The 23,232-nt window shown below is 43.7% G+C and overlaps 1 protein-coding gene across 5 annotated transcripts; it reads right to left on the bottom strand.

The window, feature by feature from the left end:
* Positions 1–72: 72 nt before the first annotated feature.
* Positions 73–21,899, bottom strand: tbc1d5 (TBC1 domain family, member 5). 5 transcript variants are annotated; one of them, XM_080516075.1, is made up of 23 exons: positions 21,809–21,899; positions 15,907–15,958; positions 15,494–15,618; positions 13,993–14,044; positions 13,716–13,824; positions 13,358–13,447; positions 13,058–13,132; positions 12,012–12,079; positions 11,821–11,923; positions 11,338–11,426; positions 11,152–11,202; positions 11,002–11,071; positions 9,646–9,818; positions 9,412–9,554; positions 8,142–8,248; positions 6,131–6,216; positions 4,758–5,059; positions 4,515–4,577; positions 3,307–3,515; positions 3,021–3,120; positions 2,062–2,141; positions 1,680–1,961; positions 73–1,419 (listed from the first exon to the last, which is right to left on the bottom strand). In XM_080516075.1, the coding sequence occupies exons 3-23, from the start codon at positions 15,597–15,599 to the stop codon at positions 1,117–1,119; spliced, it is 2,661 nt and encodes an 886-aa protein (XP_080372201.1). In that variant the 5' UTR covers positions 15,600–15,618; positions 15,907–15,958; positions 21,809–21,899; the 3' UTR covers positions 73–1,116. The 5 variants fall into 5 exon arrangements, with proteins under 5 accessions (XP_080372201.1, XP_080372200.1, XP_080372203.1 ...); XM_080516074.1 differs by having other exon boundaries at positions 3,021–3,123; XM_080516077.1 differs by lacking the exon at positions 4,515–4,577.
* Positions 21,900–23,232: the final 1,333 nt, after the last annotated feature.

Below are 23,232 nucleotides of genomic sequence, written 5' to 3' on the forward strand. Positions count from 1 at the left end.
GTTTGTGTAATTCTGCACACTTTAGTAATCTCAAATGTTTAAAATCTACATTATACAGAGCAGCAATGTGTACACACTGCACACAGTCACATGAACGTTTTCCCCCTGGGGTTGTGAAAGCAAGCAAAAGCATCCGCAAACAAACACTGTAACTTCAGTCTGTAGCAAGAGCAATGTAGTTTTATTGGTCTACGGGGTTAGTTTTGCTGAATGGGCAGCTAGAGGGACATTCTTTGTGTGCTGCTTTACATCATTTCACCAAAACACAAACTGCTCACGTGTAATGTGAGAAATGAAAACCGTCACATTAAAAATGTCTACACTGGAATTTATTAAAAAAAAACAAACAAACAAAAAAATCCCAACTAAAACAAAACAGTAGGCCTACACCATAATTTAATCAACTCTTAAAGGAAATTAAAGTTCTAAATGATTAAAAAATATATTTTCTATGAAATTAAAAAAAAAAAAAAAAAAGCTAAGAAACGAAAGAAAATGAGATCACAGGGTTAGGTTTTGTTTGGCTGAGAGAAGAGTAATGGTCAGAGGCACTAGTTCGGGAGGGGAGGGGGAAGCTGCCCTCGACAAGCGACAGGAGGACGTCGTTCTTTTCCTTCGAGCGTCACAGAAAGGGAAAAAAAAAAAAAAAAAGAAGCTCCCTCTGTGGGGACGTAGACAGACGTAGCACAGGCAGAGGTTTGGCCAGATCTCCACATTCAGAAGAGTGTCACACTCCCTTGAGGTTAAAATGCAGTTTGAGGTTCCATCAGTGAGCATGAAGTGACGGGGTCAGCAGTTCAACAGCACCCCCTCTCTGCGGAGCGGGGAATTACAGTTACACGTCATGAAGTGGCCGGTGAGGGTGGATGTGGAGACGGGCAGGAGGTGGATGAGACGGCATACAGCATCAGCTCAGACACAACTGAAGTGGCACAGATGACAGTATAAGAGACAGAGTATAATACGTGACTCATTGTGTCACAATCTGAATGTGCAATCTTTATTTTGTCGCCCCCCCCTCCCTCCGTCTCTGATCGGCACGCCGTTTCTCTTATGAGATGTGAAACAGAGCCGATCGAAGAGATGGAGGACCGGGGTGGGGGTGCGATTCACCGCTCACAGGTCGTTGGGGTTCACGATGGTAAAGTCAGAGTCCTTGCTGTGGGTGGAGCCCTCGTCTGGGCTGGAGGAGCCCGAGGTGGTGCCAGCCATCAGGGGGTCATGGAAAGTCCCGGCGGCGCCCTCCGGCTCCATTCGCACCATGCCACGCCCCCGCCTAATTGGAGGAGTGCGCTCGGGTGCCGCCCGGCCCCCTCCTCCCCCTCCTCCTCCTCCTCCGTCAGCGTGCAGGTCTCCATCCTGAGACACCAGGATGTAATCGTCCCAGTTTTTACCCTCTGAACCGAGAGAAGACGCCACCTGCGAAGAGAGAGGCGAAACAGTGGGTTACAACGTGCGTCTAAACAGCCGCCGGGAACCACGTGACCCAGTATTTTTCATGTTCTCCGATTCATTGCTCGCGGGACAGATTTGATGTCACATGGTCTAATCCTGGGAGAATAGGCAGGGTGCAATCTGTGGACCTGAAAACGATCGCATTTAAATCCCGGATTAAAGGTCAAACGAGGAGAACTGGGAACCGGTTTCTGAGCAGAAGGAATGTCTGATCGACTGCCGACCTGCTGCTCAGGTGGGGGCGTGTCCTGCTCCTCCTCCTCCTCCTCTTTCTCCTCCTCTTTCTCCTCCTTCTCCTCCACGCTCCCGTCAAGCTCCGAGTCCCGGCTCGGCCTGCCGACGCCGCCTCGCTGGCGGAGCTGGCTGAGGTGAATGTTGCTGGTCAGAGCAGCATCGGCGGCGGCGGTTGAGGTGTAGTGGTCGTCAGCGATGGTGATTTCTTCGTTGTCCTCGGCCTCCAACTGGCTCTGGTTGAAGCGTAGCGCTCCCTTCAGGATGTCTTTGATCTGACAGGAAAGGGGGATCAAAATCAATAAATATTACAGACGAATTTCACAAACAGTCGTATGGGTTTTGTGTTTGAAGTGTCGGGGGGTGATAATCGACCTGCTTGAGTCCAGCCAGTGACACCAAGACTTCATCCTCTTTCTCCAGGTGTTCTTGAAGAATAACTTCTTGGATTTTACCTGTTGACAAATTTACTCGTCACTCACTCTTCTCCCTGGAGCACCACCCAGATTGATTTATGGAGCGGCTGCGGACCACCTCACTGATTTCCAATTACAGTGGAACCACCGAGCTGAAGGCGCAGCCACTCTCCGAGGCAGTTTCCCACGTCTGCCCTAGATTCCAGTGACTTAGATAAAAGCCTCTGCCCCTCTGTGGTCTCGGTCCCAGACCACCGCCTGGGAGCCACTTGAAGTCTGCAACCTTTATGACCAAAAGAGCCACTTTCTACCAAATACCCCCAATATTTACCCTTTAATTCAAAGATAACCCACCTGATGTTTCATAACTACAATTTAGAACATCTGACACACTTTTTTTTTTGCAGTTTTATCCTTAGTATTCTTTAAGGGACTTTTAGTTGTTTAAACTGTGTTAAACACTGTCTATTGCAGCCGTTTTCAGTTTCACCATTGTGAGTCTTTTTGCCATTTTACTTATTTAATTGAAAAGAGTTCATATTTATAAAATCTCAAACCGCCTGTGGCTCTAGAGCCGCAGGCTGCACACACCCGGTCGAGTATCATGCACCGACTAAATTTATTTGGAATCAGCTGACGCAACGCATTCTGTTGCGCTACCGATTTGGCCAACACGTGGGTCCCGGGGCGCTGGGTGAAGGCAGAGCACTTCCTCCTTCTGTGCCAACCACTACTCCACTGTGCAGTCATAGCCAAAATGTACAGCTGAAATACTCAGATTGCACTTGCGTATTTACTGTGGACATGTGTATCTACATACAATTGAATGGACCACGAAGCAACAAACTTTTTTCTTTTTCTTTTAAACATGTCAACCTTATGTTTCGGATGGTAAAAAGTATCTGCAGCTGCACTCACAGATGTGCGTGTTCATCATCTTGGCACAGTATTTGCTCATGGCCTCCAGGTCGTTGATCTGGCCCTGCAGGAAGGATACCTGCGCTTCGAGATCCTCGTCCTGCTGATACAACACACACACACACACACACGAATCAGTAGATCATTTGAAAAAGAAGAGGACCAAGCTGTGGGGAAAGACTTGACGTGAGACAAACTGACAGGCGAGATGAGAGGCGTGCGTCAGCCTGGCAGGGCGAAAATAACAAAAGGATACTGGAACGGACGTCGGGGTCAAACAGCTCACCGTCTCTTTCTTGCCCATGGTCTTGCTGTGGGAGCGAGAGCGAGTGATGTTGAAGAAAGAGTCCTTCTTGGTGGCCGACAGTGGCGGCGAAGAATTGCTGACATCACTCCCTCTGGAGAGGGGAGGAGGCGGGGAGGCAGTGGACTGACCTCGCCCACCAGGGAGGCTCTCGATGCTCGGGGACGAGCTGGCGGTCCGGGAGCTTTGGCCTGAGAGAGAGAGAGAGAGAGAGAGAGAGAGAGAGAGAGAGAGAGAACGGGAGGAGGTAAAGGACAGAGGACAAAGTATTAGTGACATTAAGAAGCCACAAAAGTCTAGACATTCTGACCGTGTTAGTAATGTCAGCATGAATGTGAAACTAGAATTATTTAAGAGAGTATACATTTCAGTAATATCAGGACAGCGGAACTTTATCAATAACTGTCAATCATGCACACACTTCAATAATTCATTCATCTGAAGTCGACTGAATTTGCCAGTTAATTATTCTGGTGCCTAATTTGTCTTAAAATACCAAATCAATGAGAAAGTATTATAATAAGTGAATTAACATTGGTTGTAAAACTCTTTCCCCCCCCACACATTGAGCCTTTTTTTTTTTTCATTTTCTCCTTTCCCTGAATTTAGCGTTTATCCTCACAATCTGTTTTAACTAATGTCAAGATGTGCAGCCGTCTGCAGGCCCAGAGAGCTGCAGCAGGAGCTCTGACCAGCCAGCTGTTAAATGTTGGCAGCAGTCGGGAGAAAGTCAGACTGAGGGCTCCCGCTGCTGCTGCTGCACGCCGAAGGATGTTCATTAATGCATCGTTTAAATGCAAATGTGATTAATTGCTTCATAAAGGGTTTCTGAATTTATCAACCGGCTGTAAATCTGTTGGTCTACTACGATTTGTTCCCTTAAGAACACACAAGACAAGAGGCAAATAAAAACATCACAAGCTCTCGTCTACACAATCAAAGCAGGACTGACGGCAGAGGTCACAACACAGCTTCATGCCATCAAGTCTGATGGAGCGAGCCGTCATCTCCCCCTGCTGGCCATTTCTGAGCATGACAGGCTTCAGATCCAGATCCAGATCCACACGCAGCAGACGACAACAACACACTTGGTGCCCAGACATGCAGCGGCAGGGACAGAGGTCAAAGGTGGAATGCGGGCGAGTGAGGGGGCGCAATGTCACACAAGCGGTTGCCATGACAGCAGTTACCTTGCGTGTCAGTGTGAGTCTGGCCTGGGAGAGAGACCTGAGACACTCCACCTGAAACTCCATCTAACAGACAGGAGAGTCAAAGCTGATGGTGCCACATCCAAACAGACCAGGGAACTGACGTAGACGTGAAACTGGACATGCGGGTAATTCATCAGCCCAAATGCACATTAGAAGCTGGTGGTTCTGCAACAAATTAGACGCATGTTTTTGTTTTGTTTTTTTGTTTGTGTTTCCCCTCACCTTTGCTGAGGTGGACCGGCATGCTTTCAGACTTGAGGAGACGGTAGTGCTGAGTCTGCGGCTGGGCCTGGGAGTGTGCCGGGGCGGGGGCGTCGGCCAGCGGGTGCGGCAGGACGGGCGCCGGTGCCGACGCGGGGGACGTGGACGAGGAGGACGAGGAGGAGTGGACCTCGCTGTTGATGGGCGAGATGCCGCTGGACGCACCCGACATGGCTGGAGCGATGAGCTTCCTGCCGAAGTTGAGCAGGCTGCTGGACACCTTGTTGATGTTCAGAGGGGCTGCTTTTGCACTCGAAGGGGTTCTAAAAGAACAGAGACGTAGACGATGAAAGATGTCAAATGTATGTTTTGGTTTTTTTGGGAGACGCAAACATGAAATTATAAATGACAGATTTTCCAATTTGTAAAAAAAATACGTTATTCGGGGTCTATATTTAGGAGTACTATGAATATGAAACAAGCATGGACATTAATGATACATGAATGATCCTAAATAAATAACTTATTGGATTATGAAATGAGGAATGATCGCTGGCCAAGGCTTTCCAAAGGTGTAGAAAAACAATCAGAAGATTCTTATTTTTGGCATTCTACTTTAACAAAAAACAACTGAATACATAATAACCCCATGATTAATTCTACATTACCCTGCACAATAATAGACATTCACAATAAAAAAAAAAACAAACACCTTTTGCCTCACTGTCGAGGACGGCAAATCTCATGCGAGTTCTACTTTCTTTTATTTAAAGGCTCTCAGATCTGATTGAACAAAGGAGCTGGGTTTTTTTTTATGGGCGAGTCCTAAATCCACACTTCTGCACAACTTCTGCTGATGTTTTGATCCAGTTTTATTATTCTACAGGTGGCTGTATATGCAGAGAAGTGCGGCACTGTGCGAACAGACATCGAAGGGGAAGAGCTTCAGAGGTAGCAGACATGGAAATAATCTGAAAGGGTTTCACTCAGCGGGGAGGCAAATCAAAAGGCAGCTTTAATGTTGAGGAAGAACTGCTTCAGGAACGTGTTGGGGAAAAAAAAGTTTCCAAGTGACATACCTGCAAGACAAGTACACCGAAGGTATAATTATGTCTGCTGAACCCGCAGGAGGTCGGTTACGTAGTGAGACTAATCAATGCATGACAAGCAACACTGTTAAGAAACCTCGCCTGCATTTCCAGGGTTTTTTTCTTTTTTTAAAAAGTGATAAAAGTAAATCTGAATGTACCGGTAGCTCATTTTACAGGCCTTTGACTGTTTCATATTGAAATTAAAACGTCACCTTAAAACTGTCAGAAACATCATTTATCAATGGTCGTTGGTGTTTTTCTGGTGAACACAGTGCATCAGTGAGTTGGATTATTGTTTTCTACCGTGTCTTGTTCATGAGGTCAGCCCCTCTTGTTTTGTAGTAATCCAGGTTCTGCTGGAACTGGTAGTTCACAGGGCGAGGATTGTTCTGCAAAAGGAACAACAACACAGGTACCTTTAAAAAAAAAAAAAAAAAAAAGACTTGCCGTGCATGACAAGCAAGTAACAAGAAAGTAAACAAATTAAGCGACCATGTGCCCATGCATGACTACGTACACAAGCAAATATGTGCGTTTTATGAATCAGCACTTATGAACAAGGCTCGCCTTCCACAGTTATTATGGACGACGCCCCCCCCCTCAGGTGTAAATATGAAGAGGAAGCGGTGTGACATGGTCGTTCACTGGGGGGAAAACGCTGTCATGTCGAATCAACACTCTCCTGGATTTTGATCTCAGGAGAGTGGCGGACAGGAGAGCGGTGAGTCGTCGTGTTTGGGTGTAAAGGTCAGTGAGTTTGGACGAGAGGAAGCGGGATTACTTGTACCGGGACAGTGAGGTGTTCGCTAAGGTCAAAGAAGGACCGGTGCAGTCAGATTTAACTTGTATACAGAAGGAGATCACACTTCTGTTTAAAGATGGAACACAATATGAACCTCCTGCAAGTGGAACGGGCCAGACTCCAACAGAGGAAGTCGTAGCAAAAATGATGCCAATTGGTCGCAATTCACAGCCAGTGTTCAGATCTAGAACAACATTTGTCCACAAAACATATGTTTACATTACAAACAAGCTTTTAATGTTTCATATCATATGCAGGAGGAAGCTGCAACAACAACCGTCAGAAGGTTTTAGGAAATAAATGTTTTTCTTTTTGTACTCCGCACAAACAGGAAGTGAAAACGCATAAAAAAAAAAAAACCCAGACACGTGGCTGACTTTTATATAACAATGAGAAGAAGAAGGTTTGAAGTGAAGGTCAGAAAGTTGCAGGAGACAAGGCTTTCAGTCGGCTTTACAGCAGCGCCGTGTAAATAAATAGTCAGACGGACACTTTACGGTTGTTGAACATATAGGAGAAGCTCTCCGAGGGACTTTAGTGAGGGAGTTCTGTACAGACGTTCAAAAATAAACCAATGCAGCTGACTGTGACAGATCACAGAAGAAGCTGCTTCAGCAAGCAAATGGATTTAGTGAGCAGCTGAACAACCACCATCTTTTTAAATTAACATCAAACTGGTCCAAATACCTTAAGATTAACAACTGAAGAGTACATCACATTTTTCCTCCACTCTTGCAGATACATTTCCTTACATAGATTTATTTTCCTCCGAGCTCCGACTTTTCCATCTTTAGATTATTGGTCTGTGCAGAACATGTTGTTAGTAACATCATCTCGCAGCATTAAGACATCCAAGTCTTGATCTTTTGCAAGTTTAACAATAAGATGCTTTAATCAGGGATAAATTCTGCTGTACTTTTATGAAAAATCCCTTTGACTTCAACATCTTTCAATAAAGGCACATTTCAGACTTTTATCGTTTCATGTATTTTTTTTTTCCCTTTGAATTTTTGAGAAGAAGTCAACGAGACTATTTTACATGATGACACAACCTTTGATTCAAAATCATACGTGTAACAATTGTGCAGCGGGAGAGCTTAGGAGTGTGTTGATCAAGCGACACGAATGGGCCGTCATACTCCTACACTTGGAAAAACCCTCGTCTCTGCCACAAGGCTGCAATTCAAATATTTCAGCCCACAGGTTGTTGTGCGTTTCCCTTTCACGAATCTACTTCCTGCGCAAGTAAATGAGACATTTTCTATGTCTTTCGCAGTACTTACTAAATAGAGAACAGAGTTAGTAAATCTCAAAACTTTTGGGTTTTTTTTCTCCCATTTTCATTTCTTCCTTTCTCTTCTCCATTAACTCGTGACTAGTTACGAGTTAATGAACGTACAAACTACATAAACATTCATATGTAACATATATAAACAAAATCACTTAACTATATAACACAACAGGACAACACTTTTTTGCCCAAATAATTAGGTTGATCTTATGGTAGCTTACTTTGGGATCTCGGAGGAATAGAGACTTCTGCAGCAGAGCGTTAATGTCTCCAATAGGAGGGTAGTGCATTAGCAGGCCCAGGCAGGTCTGGAAGTTACTAGCAATGACTGTAAGAAAAAGGAAAAAAAAAAAGAATTAATTTTCTAGGATCAAACTGATTTCTTGCAAGAAGCAGACTCTTAACACGACTCTTCCCCGACTTTTATACACGGTTCTTGGTTCTTGAAATTGAGAGTATAATGAAAAACAATCACTGCACAGGACATAGTTCTTTAACTCCGCAAACCAAATGCAATAACTTTCAGTTTGAAACTTATTTTGAAAATGGGCCTGCTTAGGATAGGACTTCTCCAGTCCTATCAGTGGTGTACAATTCTGGTCTTTGACACCTCCCCTGAATCTAAAGAATGATCTTAAAATTGCTGTGCAGAAAGTGAAATGCAGGGATCTGTCAGAAACACACAGGACTGTGGCCTTTCAGGAACAGGACTGAACAGTAGTAAAGGTCAATTCACTCTCCGTAAGAACAAGACGAAAGTTCGACGCTGCGGAGTCCTGCCGAATAAAATGACATCATTTCTCTGGGTGAGCTCCTTCTGGCCGAACAAATTTGTTTGCAGAAACTTCGGCACCGATGTGTGCTGCGCATGCGTACTCCAGTCGTTAAAATGTCGGAGTGCAGGTTTACCTGATGCACCTGAACGCATCACGAAAAGCTGTGAGCTCCCGCAGTTAAACACCGCGGCTCGGACCAAAACTCTCTTTTATTACTGAAACAGTTCAGCGGAATGTATTTCTGAAAGCACAGGAGGCGAGAAATAAACTGTGCAGTTGAAAAGTTAAAACGTCGCTTCACAGACGTGTGGCTGCTGTGAGGGGGCGTGGCCTGCAAGGCCGGCAGCTTCTTATCAGAGTATGAACAGTGCTGCAGAAAAAGCCCTTTTTTCCGGCAGCTGGCTGACGACACTGCCCAATTTTCTCCTTGTTCTTACGGCTTCAAAAAGGGAGTCTGCAGGGGCCTTAAGACATACGGACTTCTTCTATAAAAGCAGGCACCATGGATTCTGACAGCAAAGTTTTACCCGCAATTCAAGTTATCAGCGTGGCAGAGAAGATGTACTGTAGTCTATTTAGGGCAATATGGCGCCATCAGAGGAAATGAAGCAGAGTAAATCACATTCTTCCAGTCAAGAGTCTGTCTTATCAAATTACATGCAACAAAGACAACATGTGGTATTATTGGGTTGTTTAAGTAGTAAATGGAGCGTACGAGCATCTCGGATGTAGAGCAGCATGGCCACAAAGATGTAGTCCACCAGATCCAGGGTGATGCTGTCTGCAAACAAAGCATCCCACACCACCAGCAGGTCTTGGAGGGGGAATTCGCGGCCAAACAGCAGGCGAACCCAGCGGCTGAAGATAAAAAACAAAAAAACAAACAAGGTGAGGCTGCATTGGAGCACGGCTGCGGGACACGAGGCCGACGGAGGAAGTGAGCACTGACATGCCGTAGATCTGCGGCGCAATCTCGAGGCGATTGAGGTGCATATGTAGCTCTATGTCATGCTTCTTCACCAGCTGGTCCTGGATACGGTTGACTTTGGTAACTATGGCAACAGAGGGACCCGAGTCCTGGGGCCGAGCAAACGGGATGCTGGTCAACATCTCTTCTTTACCCTGGGGGAGAAGATTATTGCGTAAGCAGCATGCCATTATGTAAATATCAATGTGCAGCATCTGTGTCCTCCTCACTGATAAAACATTCCCCACTAATGTTGACAAGGGAGGATTTGGGGGCAACGGATGCAGTCGTCGCAGTCTCAACAAAATTCCTGTCAGGCTCTGCAGGTTGATGCAGTTTGGATAACTAGCATTTGATGACAACATTTTTGTTTTGTTTTTTTTGTGATACAGCCGTGAAAAAGGTAGCGCTGAGTAATTACTTTTCTATATACTGTTGTGCTCATTGCTAGTAGCAGACTTTAACTTTCATGCCGGGTTTAAATTGCCTGCCTGAGCACAAGGGGGATTCATAAGAAACAATGCAGCATGTAATCCAATTTTATTTCCGTGCCTCACTGTTTACTGTCCTACTCCTGCAGTCGTGGCAGCGCTGAAATACGTTACTGCTGGCACGAACACTTCCCACTGCTGCGAGTTCACATTAAGAACACCTTCTAGTCAGGACACTCGGTGGTTTTCACTCTGTTGTGATATCGTCGCAAGAAACACGTTACATTGCCCTGTCATGATATTGCCTTCAGTCTCTCCATTTAAACAGAAAACTGTGCGTCGGCAGGGACATTTGTATTTTCTGATGGATTATAATGTCGTGTGAAGTAACAGCAGTCGTGGCAATGAACCGGCTGGGGTGACTGTGGAGGACAATAGAAAACCTTGTTATTGGCGGTTCGATCCCTGGACTCACCTGGATATATAAGCAGGTTGCGTGGTGTCAGTCCTCTTTGACTGGTGACGATTTGTGGGAAACGTGTGTGTGAATAAATGTAATACACTCGAGAGGATGCTAAAAGTGGTGATAATGTGATATAAACGCATAGCGATGGACTGCACACAGTGAACACTCAGTCGTATACATAGTAGTTGCAATTACTTTTCACAGGCTGCTCCTCCGTTGGGTTTCTGAGAGAAGTTGCACGATGTGTTTGCTACAGCATTAAAATGCATGGGCTGTTACCATGGTAGCCAATCCTGCTATCAAATAAAACCGGAGCGAAGGCTTCAAGATTGCAACTAAGTGTTAATATATCATGGCTTTCCCGACAACAAAATAAGCCCATATTCTGGCAAACTGCACCATCATTCTCGAGGTTAAAGCTGCTCTTTATGTCAAACTGACCTTCCTCACTTCCCTCTCGTAGCTGGAGAACCACGGCTCTGCCGTCTCCATCAACTGTGAGAACATAGCACTGTGGACAAAGGCGAGAAAAGGCAACACTTAGCGATACGAGGTGTTTGATAGCGCTTCTTGAAATAGTAGCACACTTACTAGGCGTCATGCTCGAGATACACCGGGTTCAACAGACATTTCATCTCCTCACTGTCGAGCGAATCAAACCAGACAGACGTGGGGATGAAGAAAACGGCACACGTTACTGGAGCAGGTGCAGGTCAACAAGTTCGTAATGGTGACTTAAAAGGTTACCAAAACGAGTCTCTGTAAGGACAAACAGACCTGGGGCTGGCCGTCTCACTGGCGTGCTGGAAGGCTTGATGGTCACAGTGCAGCACGAATACTATCGGCGCCAGCAGCTCGTGCATCCCCTGCAGACGAGACGGGACGGGACCGGGCCGAGGTGGAAGGAGGGGGGGGGGGGGGGGGGGGGGAGACGTTTAAGGTTCAGGGGGAGCGAGAGAAAATATGGTTCATTTGTGGTCAGTCTCCACTTAATAGTGATGCACGAGATTTCTAATCGGCGATGGCAGGTTTAATTTAGATATTGTTAGCTACTGCCCGGCCATGTGTCACTTCCAGTTTGCAAAATAGATGCTGCACTGGCCGTCTTTTCGTTCACTCGCACCTGTTACAGACACCCGCAGCGATGAGGTTACAAAGGCATTTTGTTCTTCGGTCGACAGCATATATATATATACACACACACCTAGATTATAGAGGGAATGTGTGTTTTCCTTCATTTATGACACTGCGCAATCATACCTGCTTGTATAGTAGCTGTTCATTTTCTCTGGCATAACAGAAGAGGATGTCAGTCAGCTTGGTCCTCACATCCTCGTCCTGGAAGTAACGGATCTCGGGGAATCTTAATGGCGAGAGGAGAAAGAGAGCATATGGAGCAAACGTCACGTGGCCAAAACGCCGACGATTGACAGAGTGACAGAGATACATACGTTCTCAGTACGTCCTGCTTGACCATCCCCTTCAGCTCTTTATCCTGGAAAAATTTGTTCCACAGGCTCTGGACATGGCGGGAAAAGAAAAGGCTGTCAGGAATTTGGGCGAAAAGGATGACTGTGATACAACATTAACGAACAAAAGTGAGAATTACATACTCACTATCCACCTGCACTGAATATATCATTTACACCAATGTTCATACTCCATCATTATTTATACCTCTAACCTTCAGTAATAAACATTCATGTAGCTGCATGTTCATATATCTTTATCGTTTCATGCCTCACTCACTGCGGTGTAGAGGATGGATGGACAGATGGAGGACTAGTTTATAAGTAGCTCCTGGTTCCAACTTCTTATTGTGTGAAATTTATTGTTGAATCAAAAACAAAAGTATACATAATTACTAAAAAACATGTCAGTGAAAGACAGTTTGCCTCTCATTCGAAACATCAGCCTTTGACTGATAAGTGGAAATCTTTTCATAAAACCTGATTGATGGCTCATCTGCAGACAGGTTTTTTATGAATCCACGCGCTGCCGACCAGCTGTTTGATGACTGAGGCCTGACTAAAAAGTCTATTAACTGGATTTTATTAACAAGGAGGGCATTAGCTGAACACAGAATCTGGCTCCCTTTGTAATTGGCAGGAAATTAAAAAAGCCAATTCAAGAAATCACACCTGGATACTTTAAGAAAAGTATGTAGGCAGAACCCCCCCCCCCAAAAAAAAAACCTTGCAATGATGAAAAAAAATTATTCTAGAACTAAATTAAATTAGTTTCTGGATATTAACTTTATGCACTATTAATTCAAAAGAAATTGATGGTTTCATAATTACTTTGACAAACTTCAACTAAGCTGAAAACCGAGCACAATCATTAATGAGCAATAATGAATCAACGGCATGCGCTGTAATCATTACAGTGACATTCTGGAGAAAATTAATGTTCCATTTCAGAAGCAAACATGAAACAAATGACCGGCAGCTCTGGAGAAAAAACAGAGCGACCAGCTCATGGACAGATGGACACTCACCCCCTCGTCCTGGGACAGCGGGTTGTTGACCACCAGGTCCTGCTGGCCTGCAGCCTTACGAGGGTTTGTGATGTGCTGCGAACAAAAACACCACGACAATCACTGAGAAGTAATCAGACACTTGGAAGACAGACTGCAAAGCTCCGAATGGCAGGACTTAACTATGACCAGTGTGGACTGATGTTAATGATAGAAGGTAATGATTCACTTCTGATCACAATATATGGAGAGAAAAAAAATACCCTGCATGATCACTTTCCCATAACAGTGCAGAAAGTGGCCACAGAGAGGCGCTCTCACCGTCTCTTTGATTTTTTCATAATGGGCCCGGAGTTCCTTGGTCTTGTTGATCCACTTGTCTTTGTCCTCTGGGAGAGCCTCCAGATACAACTGCAGACACAGATCACAGATCACTACATGCTACTGCAACAAGAATTCACCCCGTTTCTAATTATTCATTTTTTCCCCCCCTCAAATATATTTTGAACAGATATCACAAAAACACACAAATAACTCAGAGCTGTTTTTTGCACTCGGTAAAGGTGGCGCACGCTGCCAGAAATGCACTCCCCCCACTTTTTTTTTTTTTGTGGCGGGGAATTGGCCAAAGCCCCTTTAATCAAACTGGATAGGAGCGCTTGATCCATTTGGCACCCACCTTCCAGCATACGCTCCGAAAGCGGCTGCTCCTCAGCCGACCGTTGATGCCCGCCTGCCGGATCCTGGCCAGGTAATTACTGTTGAGGAACAAGTCGTCCCATTCTTTCCTGCACAGGAGAGGGGAGGCAGAGGGCGAGGAGATTTATGAGCTTCTCCACCCAAAATTGGGTAAAAAAAAAAAAAAAACTCCATCTAATGTGTCATCCAGAGGTAAAGCTGGAGCACAGAGACTTCATGATTTACTCACAGAAGTAAATAGGGGAAAAAAAAGTCACCTGTACGAGAGGAAGGTTGACTGTGCGTATGCGCTGCTGTCAAGTGATCCTCCTGATAAAACACACACACACACAACCACGAGGTGGAGATGTACACCACAAGAAAGAGAGTGAGCTTGGATGCGAATAAAACTTTACAGCTTGTGAATGTGAGTCCATAACCAAAAATATAACATTTAATGCCGATCATAAACAGAAACGGATTGTCCTACGGAGTCCAAATGACCCATCGGTTATTTGTTTTTATTAAACAAGCCATGCAGCCGAGCGGAAGAGGACCAGGAGCAGTGAGAGCGATGACAGAAAGTAAAGCATCATACTCCTCTTCCTCCTTATCGACAGTAATAAGTCTAATTTGGCCCGCAGGTGAACAGGCGCCGGAGTCGGAGAGCTGTCTATCAACATTAGCAGCAGGAGTGGATCACTCCACAGGGACGCTCAGTATGAATATTCATCAGTTCCACAACATGCCAGCCCCCAACATCCCCCCCCCCCCTCTCTCACGCGCATATGTAAACATAAAAACACCCCGAGCCCTCGGGGGACACAGCTCGCCAAATTTGTGACTCAATGAAACCTGTTTTTCTATTTCCTCTTTCGTGAACTTCTACTTTTCATGGCTGAAGCTTGAACTATCTGGTTTCTGTCAGTATGTCCATCATTATTTCACAGATCTCTCATACGGTTCATAACAATAATAAGGTAGAAAAAGTCCAGGGTGCTAAATTGTCCTGTGTTATTGTATAAAGCTATGATGAGACACATACAACAGCTTTTTGTACATTATTAAAATGCATGGATTTCTATCATTCTTCCTTACCTGAAGAACAACAAAACAACTGAGATACATTAAGAACCTATCCAAAATATATAGAATGTCCCAAAAAATACGCTAGAAAAAACTGTTTTAGATTTGCAACGTCCCTCTTTGAGATCTTTTTCAATTATGAATAGAACGCTGATGGACATTTGCGTGTAAAAAAAAAAAAAAGTACAATTATGCCTGTACATTAATGAAAGAATCAGCTTGGTAAAGGGGTCCAGTAGCAGTCACCAAAAAAAGACTTTGTGAAGTTTTTTATAACACTGTGAGCATCTCCTGTCCAGCACATCACACACACACACACAAAAACCCACAAAACACACTTGTGAAGGGCGCACAAGAGAGGCTTGCAGATGTTAAAGGGTCTCGACCGCCTTAAAAAGATACAGCTTTAACCGTTTTGGGCAACGCGTCCATTTTCCAGTTATACGGTTGTTTTATTGTCCAAATGACTGCAAACCTTTTGTCTCAGAACGTCCATGAGTTCAAACTGCCTCTGATCTCACTTGAGTGCCGTTCATCACTTTGTATTTAACAACAGTGTTGTCGCTGTTGTGTGTCGCTCATGTGAATAACTGACTCCGTTATAACGTTATATCACGGACTGTGTCAAGTTGAAAACAACGCGATAATCGGGTGTTCCCGATTAGACCAAGTGTCGCAGGAGAGTCGACGTACTGCTGCGATTCTTGTTGAAATTGTGGAGCGGGTCGAAGCCCGTCTCCTGCTGCTGCTGCTCGTCGGGCTGGAGTGGGTGACGAGTCTCAAAGTTGGGGTGCTGCATGACCGCGACCCAGCTGGCCCTGGATGGTGCGACAGCAGACGGGTCAAAATAAATCCAATTTGAAACAAGTGACATGTTACGGTCAATAAATCATGTTGGCCTTCAGCCAACCAGTCCTCCAATATTCTACATGATCTATGAACGCTCAGGTATTGACTCAGACATTCAATTGTTATTAGTGAATTTCCTTGAACTGAGTTTTTTTTACCTCCCACCAGACACTTGACCCTCTGACCGCCATTATGTAACAGTGTGTGCAGACAAATGGGGACGCTGCCCAGAATGCTGCTTAAATGGCTGCACTTACCGTCACAGCCGCGCGACTCTCCTCCGTCAAAACTCAGAAGAAAAGGGGGTTTCTGCCAGAGGAAAGAAGAATAAAATTTTAACACCTCTTCCATAAAAAAACAAGGCTGTTTAAGGGTCAAAAAATATTGGTGCAATAAACGTCAGGACAGAGATGTAAAAGAGGAGAATATTACTGGAACGTGGGGCACTAATACGCAGTCCTCAAACGGCTTCAAACAAAGAGCAAGCCATGTACATGTACAAACGCTTATACTATGTATACTGTATCTCTTTAGAAAACAACAAACATTTAACTATGTGTCATCACACACACCTATTTCAAAGAAACCTTTTAAGAAATGGTGTAATATTGACCAACATCATTGAAAAAAATAAAATTCTGGTTGAAAGTAATCCCTACATTTGATGTCATAGTCCTTAAAAATGATTTAAATTATCGTACACAACTGCAGCAACCAATAATAATGGCTAATATCATCTGCTATTAATTCAATGGTGGCCTTTTTACAGTAATCAACCCTTCACCACCTCACACAAGGCAGGAAGCCACAGGTTCAGGAGTCCCTCAGGGCTTCGTACTCTTCCCCCCTTCTTGTTGTCCTGCTACACATCAGACTTTCACCTCAACTCCGACAGCTGCCACCTCCAGGAATTTTCCCATGATGCAGCCATCGTTGAACGTGTGTCAGAGGGGACCGATCGAACACTGAACATCCAGGATTTGGACATTGAGATAGTGGACTCTCTTCTATACACCTGGATGTTCACCTCAAAAGCAAACCGACAGCATATGCCATCTTCTTCTTGTTAAAAATGCATAACTTTATTATATAGTTTTAATATTTAATATTGGAATATTGGAAAATATTTCATATGTATTGAATTGGGTTTTTTTTCCCCCATGTCTTTGTGCAATGTGGACGAAGCTGCTGTCATAAATTTCCCCTTGTGGGATGAATAAAGTTTTTCATATTTTGTTACGATTTTTTTTTTTTTAAAGAAAAATCATCAATCATACAAAGTGACTCGGAGGTGAATCTCACTAACTGGGAATAGTCAAACACTATGGTGCTTCTGCTTCGATAAGAAATAGAAATAACATCCATCTCAATAATTATACCAACTTTTACTGCTTTTATTTACTTCAAAGAGTTGCAAAAGTTGCCACATTATCCACTAAAGAGTTAAGCTACATCAAATTATTTATCCCATTGGTCACAAGCGTCACACCAAAAAAAACCACATTTCTAAAAACATGACTGACACGCTGGTTTAAACCGTTTTTTTTTCTTTCTTTTTTTCCTGTAGTGCTCAACCAGTGGTGCTACGGTGCAGGATATTCTCCTGTTGTCTTTATCACAACTTCACAGCATAACATAAAACACTGACAGCGGTTATATTCGGTGAGGAATGGCTGAAATTAACCAGAGGCACTTGAGCTGCCTGATGTTCCTCAGTGCGCCCCGTGATATATTGAACATAACTAGCAAAGCTAATGAGGTCATTAAGTAGGCAAATTATTGCATTAATTAAATATTCTGATGGCGGCAGACTTCTCTTCACACTGCGTACAGGCCACAGTTTGTGAGACGATTAAGGAAATACAGTTCAGAGGAATAAATAAAACAGAGCGACTCTTCTGAGATGTGAATATACGTGGCGATCAGATACGTGTGGTAATTAGATCGTCAAACTCTGCGCGGGAAAGTGGCGATGTGGAGTCAAATGGATGAGTAATGTATGCCCCTGCACAGACATTATTTGGCAATTAAATCAAGGACTCAACTAGAAGACAAACTCGGCAATCCATATTGTGAAGAAAGAAAAAGCAAAAGCAAATCGCCATTGATCTAAGCAGCTGAAAGAGTCATATCTAATCACATGTTTCACCATCAACCGAGGACAACAGTAGTTTCATTGAATCTGATCAAATGGAGCAGCAGAGGTTTCATTGGAAAACAGGGGGATTGCAAGCCCTCCTTTCATTTCGTCAGACCCCTTCGGTGTTTGCATATTTGTTTGTTTTTTTCTTCCAAACATTAAACGATAACTTTAAAGTGCAGATGTTGAAAATAGCGATGTCACCGGCGGAACATGTTTCATCCAATATCAAAGTTGACAAAAAAAAATTAAAAGATTTCAAAAAGTCTATGTCCACTTCGTGGTCGGATCATTAAGGAAAAACATTCCGTTTTGATCACTTCAAAGTAAATTTTGGTACCTCCTGTGGCCCCCTTCCCTAAGAGTTTCTGGATCTACTTAATAGCTATGAGTATTAAAGTCTGATATTCAGTTTTAAGAAGAAACAGGGGAGTTTGCATGTTCTTCCTGTGTGTCCTGACTTACCCCCCCCCCCCCCCCCCCCAAACGTCTCCAGTGACGGAACAAGAAGTGAAAACAAAAACTAACAACACTGACTGGAACTCATCTCGCTGATTATTAAAGGAAGTGAATGTAAGACATGGAAATGCTCTGAGATCAGATTAACATGCTGATGAATTAAAAAAAAAAAAAAAGGACTCTGTCAATTAGTTAAAAAGCAAAAAATTTACTTTGAGATCCCAAACAGGTAAACCAAGAGCCAACTCCTCTCCGCCAAGCCGCATGAAGCAACTTCAAATTTGTGCGTGAGGCAATCTAGGTTAACCAACGCTGCCACCGTTCTCAATCCGGCGAGGGATTATTTCCCCCCCCCGTTTATGAATATGGTTAGCCTAATACACAGGCCCACAGAGCAGCGCACGGCGGCACCGCATCACGTTTCCTTCCACTTTATTAATTGTGGAATAACACAACAAAGGCATCTCTTAAACCTATTAACCATCTGAATGAAACACGGCTCCATAAATTAGCTACACATGCCGTGAAAATAGAAATGATTTCATATGCATTATGTATATGCCTGTTTTCTTGGGAAACATCTGTTCTTCTCAGAGACTAAATGCTCCCCCGTAATCAGTGGGGGTTTTCTCCCTTCTCTCATAAAAAGGACATTATCCCATTAAACAATCAGAACTAATCCACAACTATAGCGGAAAACTGAGGAATACTGTGATTAAGTGTCTCCAATAATAGTTGGATTTAGAAATAGTTAATTTCTAAGTACTGAGTTTAAAAGATTGGCATGAAAGATTTAAAGTCTCCTGAGTGAGTACAAATATAAACTGTAATGATCTTGCACAGAGCGTTAATTCATATTAAAAAATTTGCTTTTCACGATGTGTCAAAAGATATTTTGAGTAGCTTTTTCTTTTTTTTCTTTTTGTCCCTGCAGGCGATCAGTCACATCCAGTCCTTTGTCCTATCTTTCCAAAAATAAAATGACAGTATAAACTTTCCAGAGAGGCCCCTTCGGAGAGCTCTCATCTTTGAAGAGACATGCCTTGTGTGTGTTGTGAGTGAGCTTTTGTGAGCGAATGAAAGATGATGCCGTTACAAGTCTGGAGGCCTTGCCCTGTCGGAGAGCGCTCGCCTGAAGTCGGCCTTCTCTTGGCCTTCTGCCGCTCTCATTACTTCCTCCTGCAGTCGAACGCAGAGCGACACCTTAACTTTACCACATAATAATCAAGGCAAATTAGCTGCTGCATAATTTAACCCACAGCACCTGGAGACGCCTCAATAATTCAAAACACGAATCTTTCATGAAATAATCAAATCAATACATAATGAAATGCATAAATAAATGAAGAGGCAAATAGCAGCGAGTCCATCTGTTCTGAGGTAGAAGATGTTCCTGGGAATTAATAGGAAAAGACCAAGAAGTCAAAACTGTAGCCGTTGAAAAGTAGTTGAAGACTTTTTGACTATTTTCTCTCACAGCCCCTCTACGGGCTTCACGTGTGCTGTTGAATATTGTGATAACGGGATGAATTCCGATGAAAACAAACACTTACGAAGATGCTGATGTCTGTGCATTGAAATTTGATATTCTACATGACAATTAATTGTCACCAGTTGTAAATGGGCCTTGTATTACTTTGCTTTTTGTGACCTCAGACAAATACAGTATGTTGACAGATTCTCTCCTTGGTCTCCCTTGGACATAGTGTGCAGCCCCATGTCAAGTTATATCATTCGTCACCATAAATGACCGGAACACAGCATTTTAGCTTTCACTTCCCTCCACACACAAGGAGTCTGGAAATACAAACATACATTTCACAGAATTTGAACATGAAATATCCTTCCAATTCTTTTCTCTGTTTGCACACCATGCATCATTAGATTTTCCATTATCGCTAGAATATTTTAGAGCGCAGACGTTCACCTAAACAAATCTAAAAAGCAGATTTTAGTCAAGTACTGACTGGAGAATCACGCCGCTGAAAGTCGAGCAGGAGATAAAAATCTAAGAGAATCTATATTCACATTGGCCTAAAGCACAAAGGTTAAACTATTCTCCAACTGAAAGCAGGTCGTCAACTTTCTTTATTATAACACTGATGAAACCACAGATTATATATTCTGGGACAGCACGTCTCCTTCGTTTCATTCCTCACAGTCAAGACTTTAAAGAAGCCATTCCAGTCTTCACATCCAATGTCCAACTGTACTGTATTCTAATGTAAATCAAATAGAAAATAAGCCACTTCCAGGCTCTTTAGAGGATGAATATTCATAGAGGATCCAGCGAACAGAGGCGAGAGGAGCCGTCACTGCCAGCTATGATCCAAAGAGCACAATGTGGGTTGGTGAGCTAAACAAACTCACAGCTCTGCTTCAGCACACAGCGACTTTATAGTCACATGCTCCGCTAGATCCTGAGAACATGCTTGAAACCTTAACAACAACAACAACAAAAAATGCTGTGAACTTGCTAGGTACTGCCTGATTCAATTACCAAAGATGGAATCTGACAGACATCTGTCTGTATGAAAGTAGAGCAGCGGTGGGAGTCCTGACAATCAGAGACCTCAAGGAGTCACAAGATTATTCTGAAAGGAGGCAGTTATTCCTCTGACCTCAGGTTATTTCACTGGATCATTTCAGATAGACAAATAATTACTTAAAGACACGTATGAACCGCTCACAACTGGTTGAGCTCAAACAAACTGCACAATTAGGAAGACCTGCAATCCAACTCGTTTTTCTCCAATACATGCAAATATTAATACTTGATGTACAGCAGATTTGTTTCAGCAGATTTCAAATCAGTAGTTGCCTAAGCAATGGATTAAAAAAAATATTTTGGCTTCATTATTTAGTTCATGAGACATTTGTATTCAATAATATTCTACAAATAGGCTGTGTGTGTGTGTGTGTGTGTGTGTGTGTGTGTGTGTGTGTGTGTGTGTGTGTGTGTGTGTGTGTGTGTGTGTGTGTGTGTGTGTGTGTGTGTGTGTGTGTGTTGCAGTTTTGGTTTTTCCTGAACCTCTGCATGGCCCTGAACTCATCACTAAATGCTGCAGGATGGCCCAGCCTCGACGAAAGCCGCCAAGACTAACAACAATCACTTCCCCACAGATTTGACAACGTCACAAAAATCACCCATCGTTGACAATATCCCCAATATAACACTCAAACACTCTCCGTTTTGTGCAATAAGGTGTCGTGGGGCAGCGGGATTAACAAGGAAGCTAAAAAAAAAAAAAGAACCGTCAACCAGCAGCAGCTAGTCGCGCGTGCTAAACTATGGCAGCTAACGAGGCGAACTAACCGAAAATAGACCAGGTAAACTCGTCGCGTGTGGCTGGCCGAAGCGGTTAGCATGTGACCCGGAGCAGGGCAGCTCAACAAGGAACAACTAGCCTGGCGGGTTAGCGGTAACCCAGTCGAGACAGGGGCCTGCGCTTCACTTCCGTCACACAAGCAGCTCGCGACATAAAGTTGGAGCTCAGTCACACAAACACACAGAGGCTGCCGCCACGGCCGCGGCCAGCAGCGCCGGCCTCTCGTCCTACCGGTGAGAAACCTGTTCGGATCACGCAGAGGTCCTCATCCTGCCGTGTCGGACTCTGCGCCGCTGGTTTGTAAACAGTCGCGGGTCAGGCGGATGTGCTTGAAGACCAGCTGACTGGTCACGTGACGGAGGCTCGCGATGCGGCTGTGCCGCGGTCTGCAGGTTTGTATGGTAGTAGGTATGCGCCCTTGTGGAGACCCCTCAACGTACACGGAGGTAAGGAGGCTCGGCACGTCCAAGTTGTGCATTTTGTAAATTATGCACTGGCGCTTTGATCTGACACGTGAGATAATCGAAAAACCAGAATTCTGCTTCGTCAGCGTTCATGGAGCAACTTGCCATTGCACAGCAGACAGGCACCTTCTTGATCCTTTTTTCTTTTTTTTTTAAATCGAGCCTCAATACTCACTTCTCATCCTTGTCTGTTAACACCTTGTATAAATGCTTCTTTCACACAAACCTCAGATCATTTATTAGTGACAGTGGTGCCCATAAAGACATCAAGGCCTGCCTTCACAAATCCAGAAGTGCCATCAGTCGACTCTGTAACAACTGGAAGTACAAACAAAAGTTAAGATCAGGTTTTACACCAGCAATTAATGAAAGAAGATGTCAGAAAAGTTTGTCTTTCACAACATCTGCCTCTGCAGGAGCTGCAGTATCTACCAGGCCAACATTAGCAAAAAATGAAGGGCTGAATAATAAGACTGACAGTATGAATGTGTCTATTGAAATTAAAAGGTTTTTTTTGTATTTGTTTTTATTTTTAACTGAAGATTTGTATGGTAATATTCTGCCTGCACTTCAGATTGGATTTAGCCAGGATATGCGTGCTTTAAAAAAAACAACAACCTTAAGTTGAACTTATATCTTTGCACTTCCTTTTTATTTACTTTAAATTAAATCAGTTTAAACTTCATATTGAAGGGCTATGCTCATTGACCCAACTATTGGCAGTGGGATTTGAACCTCCAGACACAAGGTTGGAAGGCTCTCGGCCATCACTGCACCTTTTTACAAAGTCCTGAGTTCTTTAATGAGACAAGTTCCATCCAGTGTCCAACCCTCTCTGGGCATCACTCACAACCTATTGACTCTGCAATTTTAGACAACAATGTATATTCTGATATCCAATTTTCAGAGAGGATGTGTGGTTGTCTCTCTGTATTTGTCCTGTTTGACAATATGTCCAGGGTGTAATAACCCTTCCCCATTCTCTCTCTCACCTTATTTTTCTACTGTAGTTTATAATGAAAAAAAATCCAAAAACATATCTGAACTTATCATAGTGGCCAAAATGAATGTAGTTATTTAGAGATTTTAATGTATTGTGTGAAAAGCATTGGAACATCACAAGATCACCCCGATCCCTGTTTTCACTGTGTAAACAAAGATTCAGGTTTTTTCGCGTGTTTTGTCTTTTTC

This window comes from Blennius ocellaris (genome assembly GCF_963422515.1).
Source record: "Blennius ocellaris genome assembly, chromosome: 20".
Classification (NCBI taxonomy): Eukaryota; Metazoa; Chordata; class Actinopteri; order Blenniiformes; family Blenniidae; genus Blennius; species Blennius ocellaris.

Coding starts and splice junctions, on each gene's coding strand:
- tbc1d5 (XM_080516074.1), bottom strand. CDS start 15,599: ATGCAGCACCCCAACTTTGAGACTCGTCACCCACTCCAGCCCGACGAG. Junction 13,825..13,992: donor TCAACCTTCCTCTCGTACAG/GTGACTTTTTTT, acceptor TCTCCTGTGCAG/GAAAGAATGGGACGACTTGT. Junction 3,516..4,514: donor GACTCACACTGACACGCAAG/GTAACTGCTGTC, acceptor TCTCTCTCTCAG/GCCAAAGCTCCCGGACCGCC.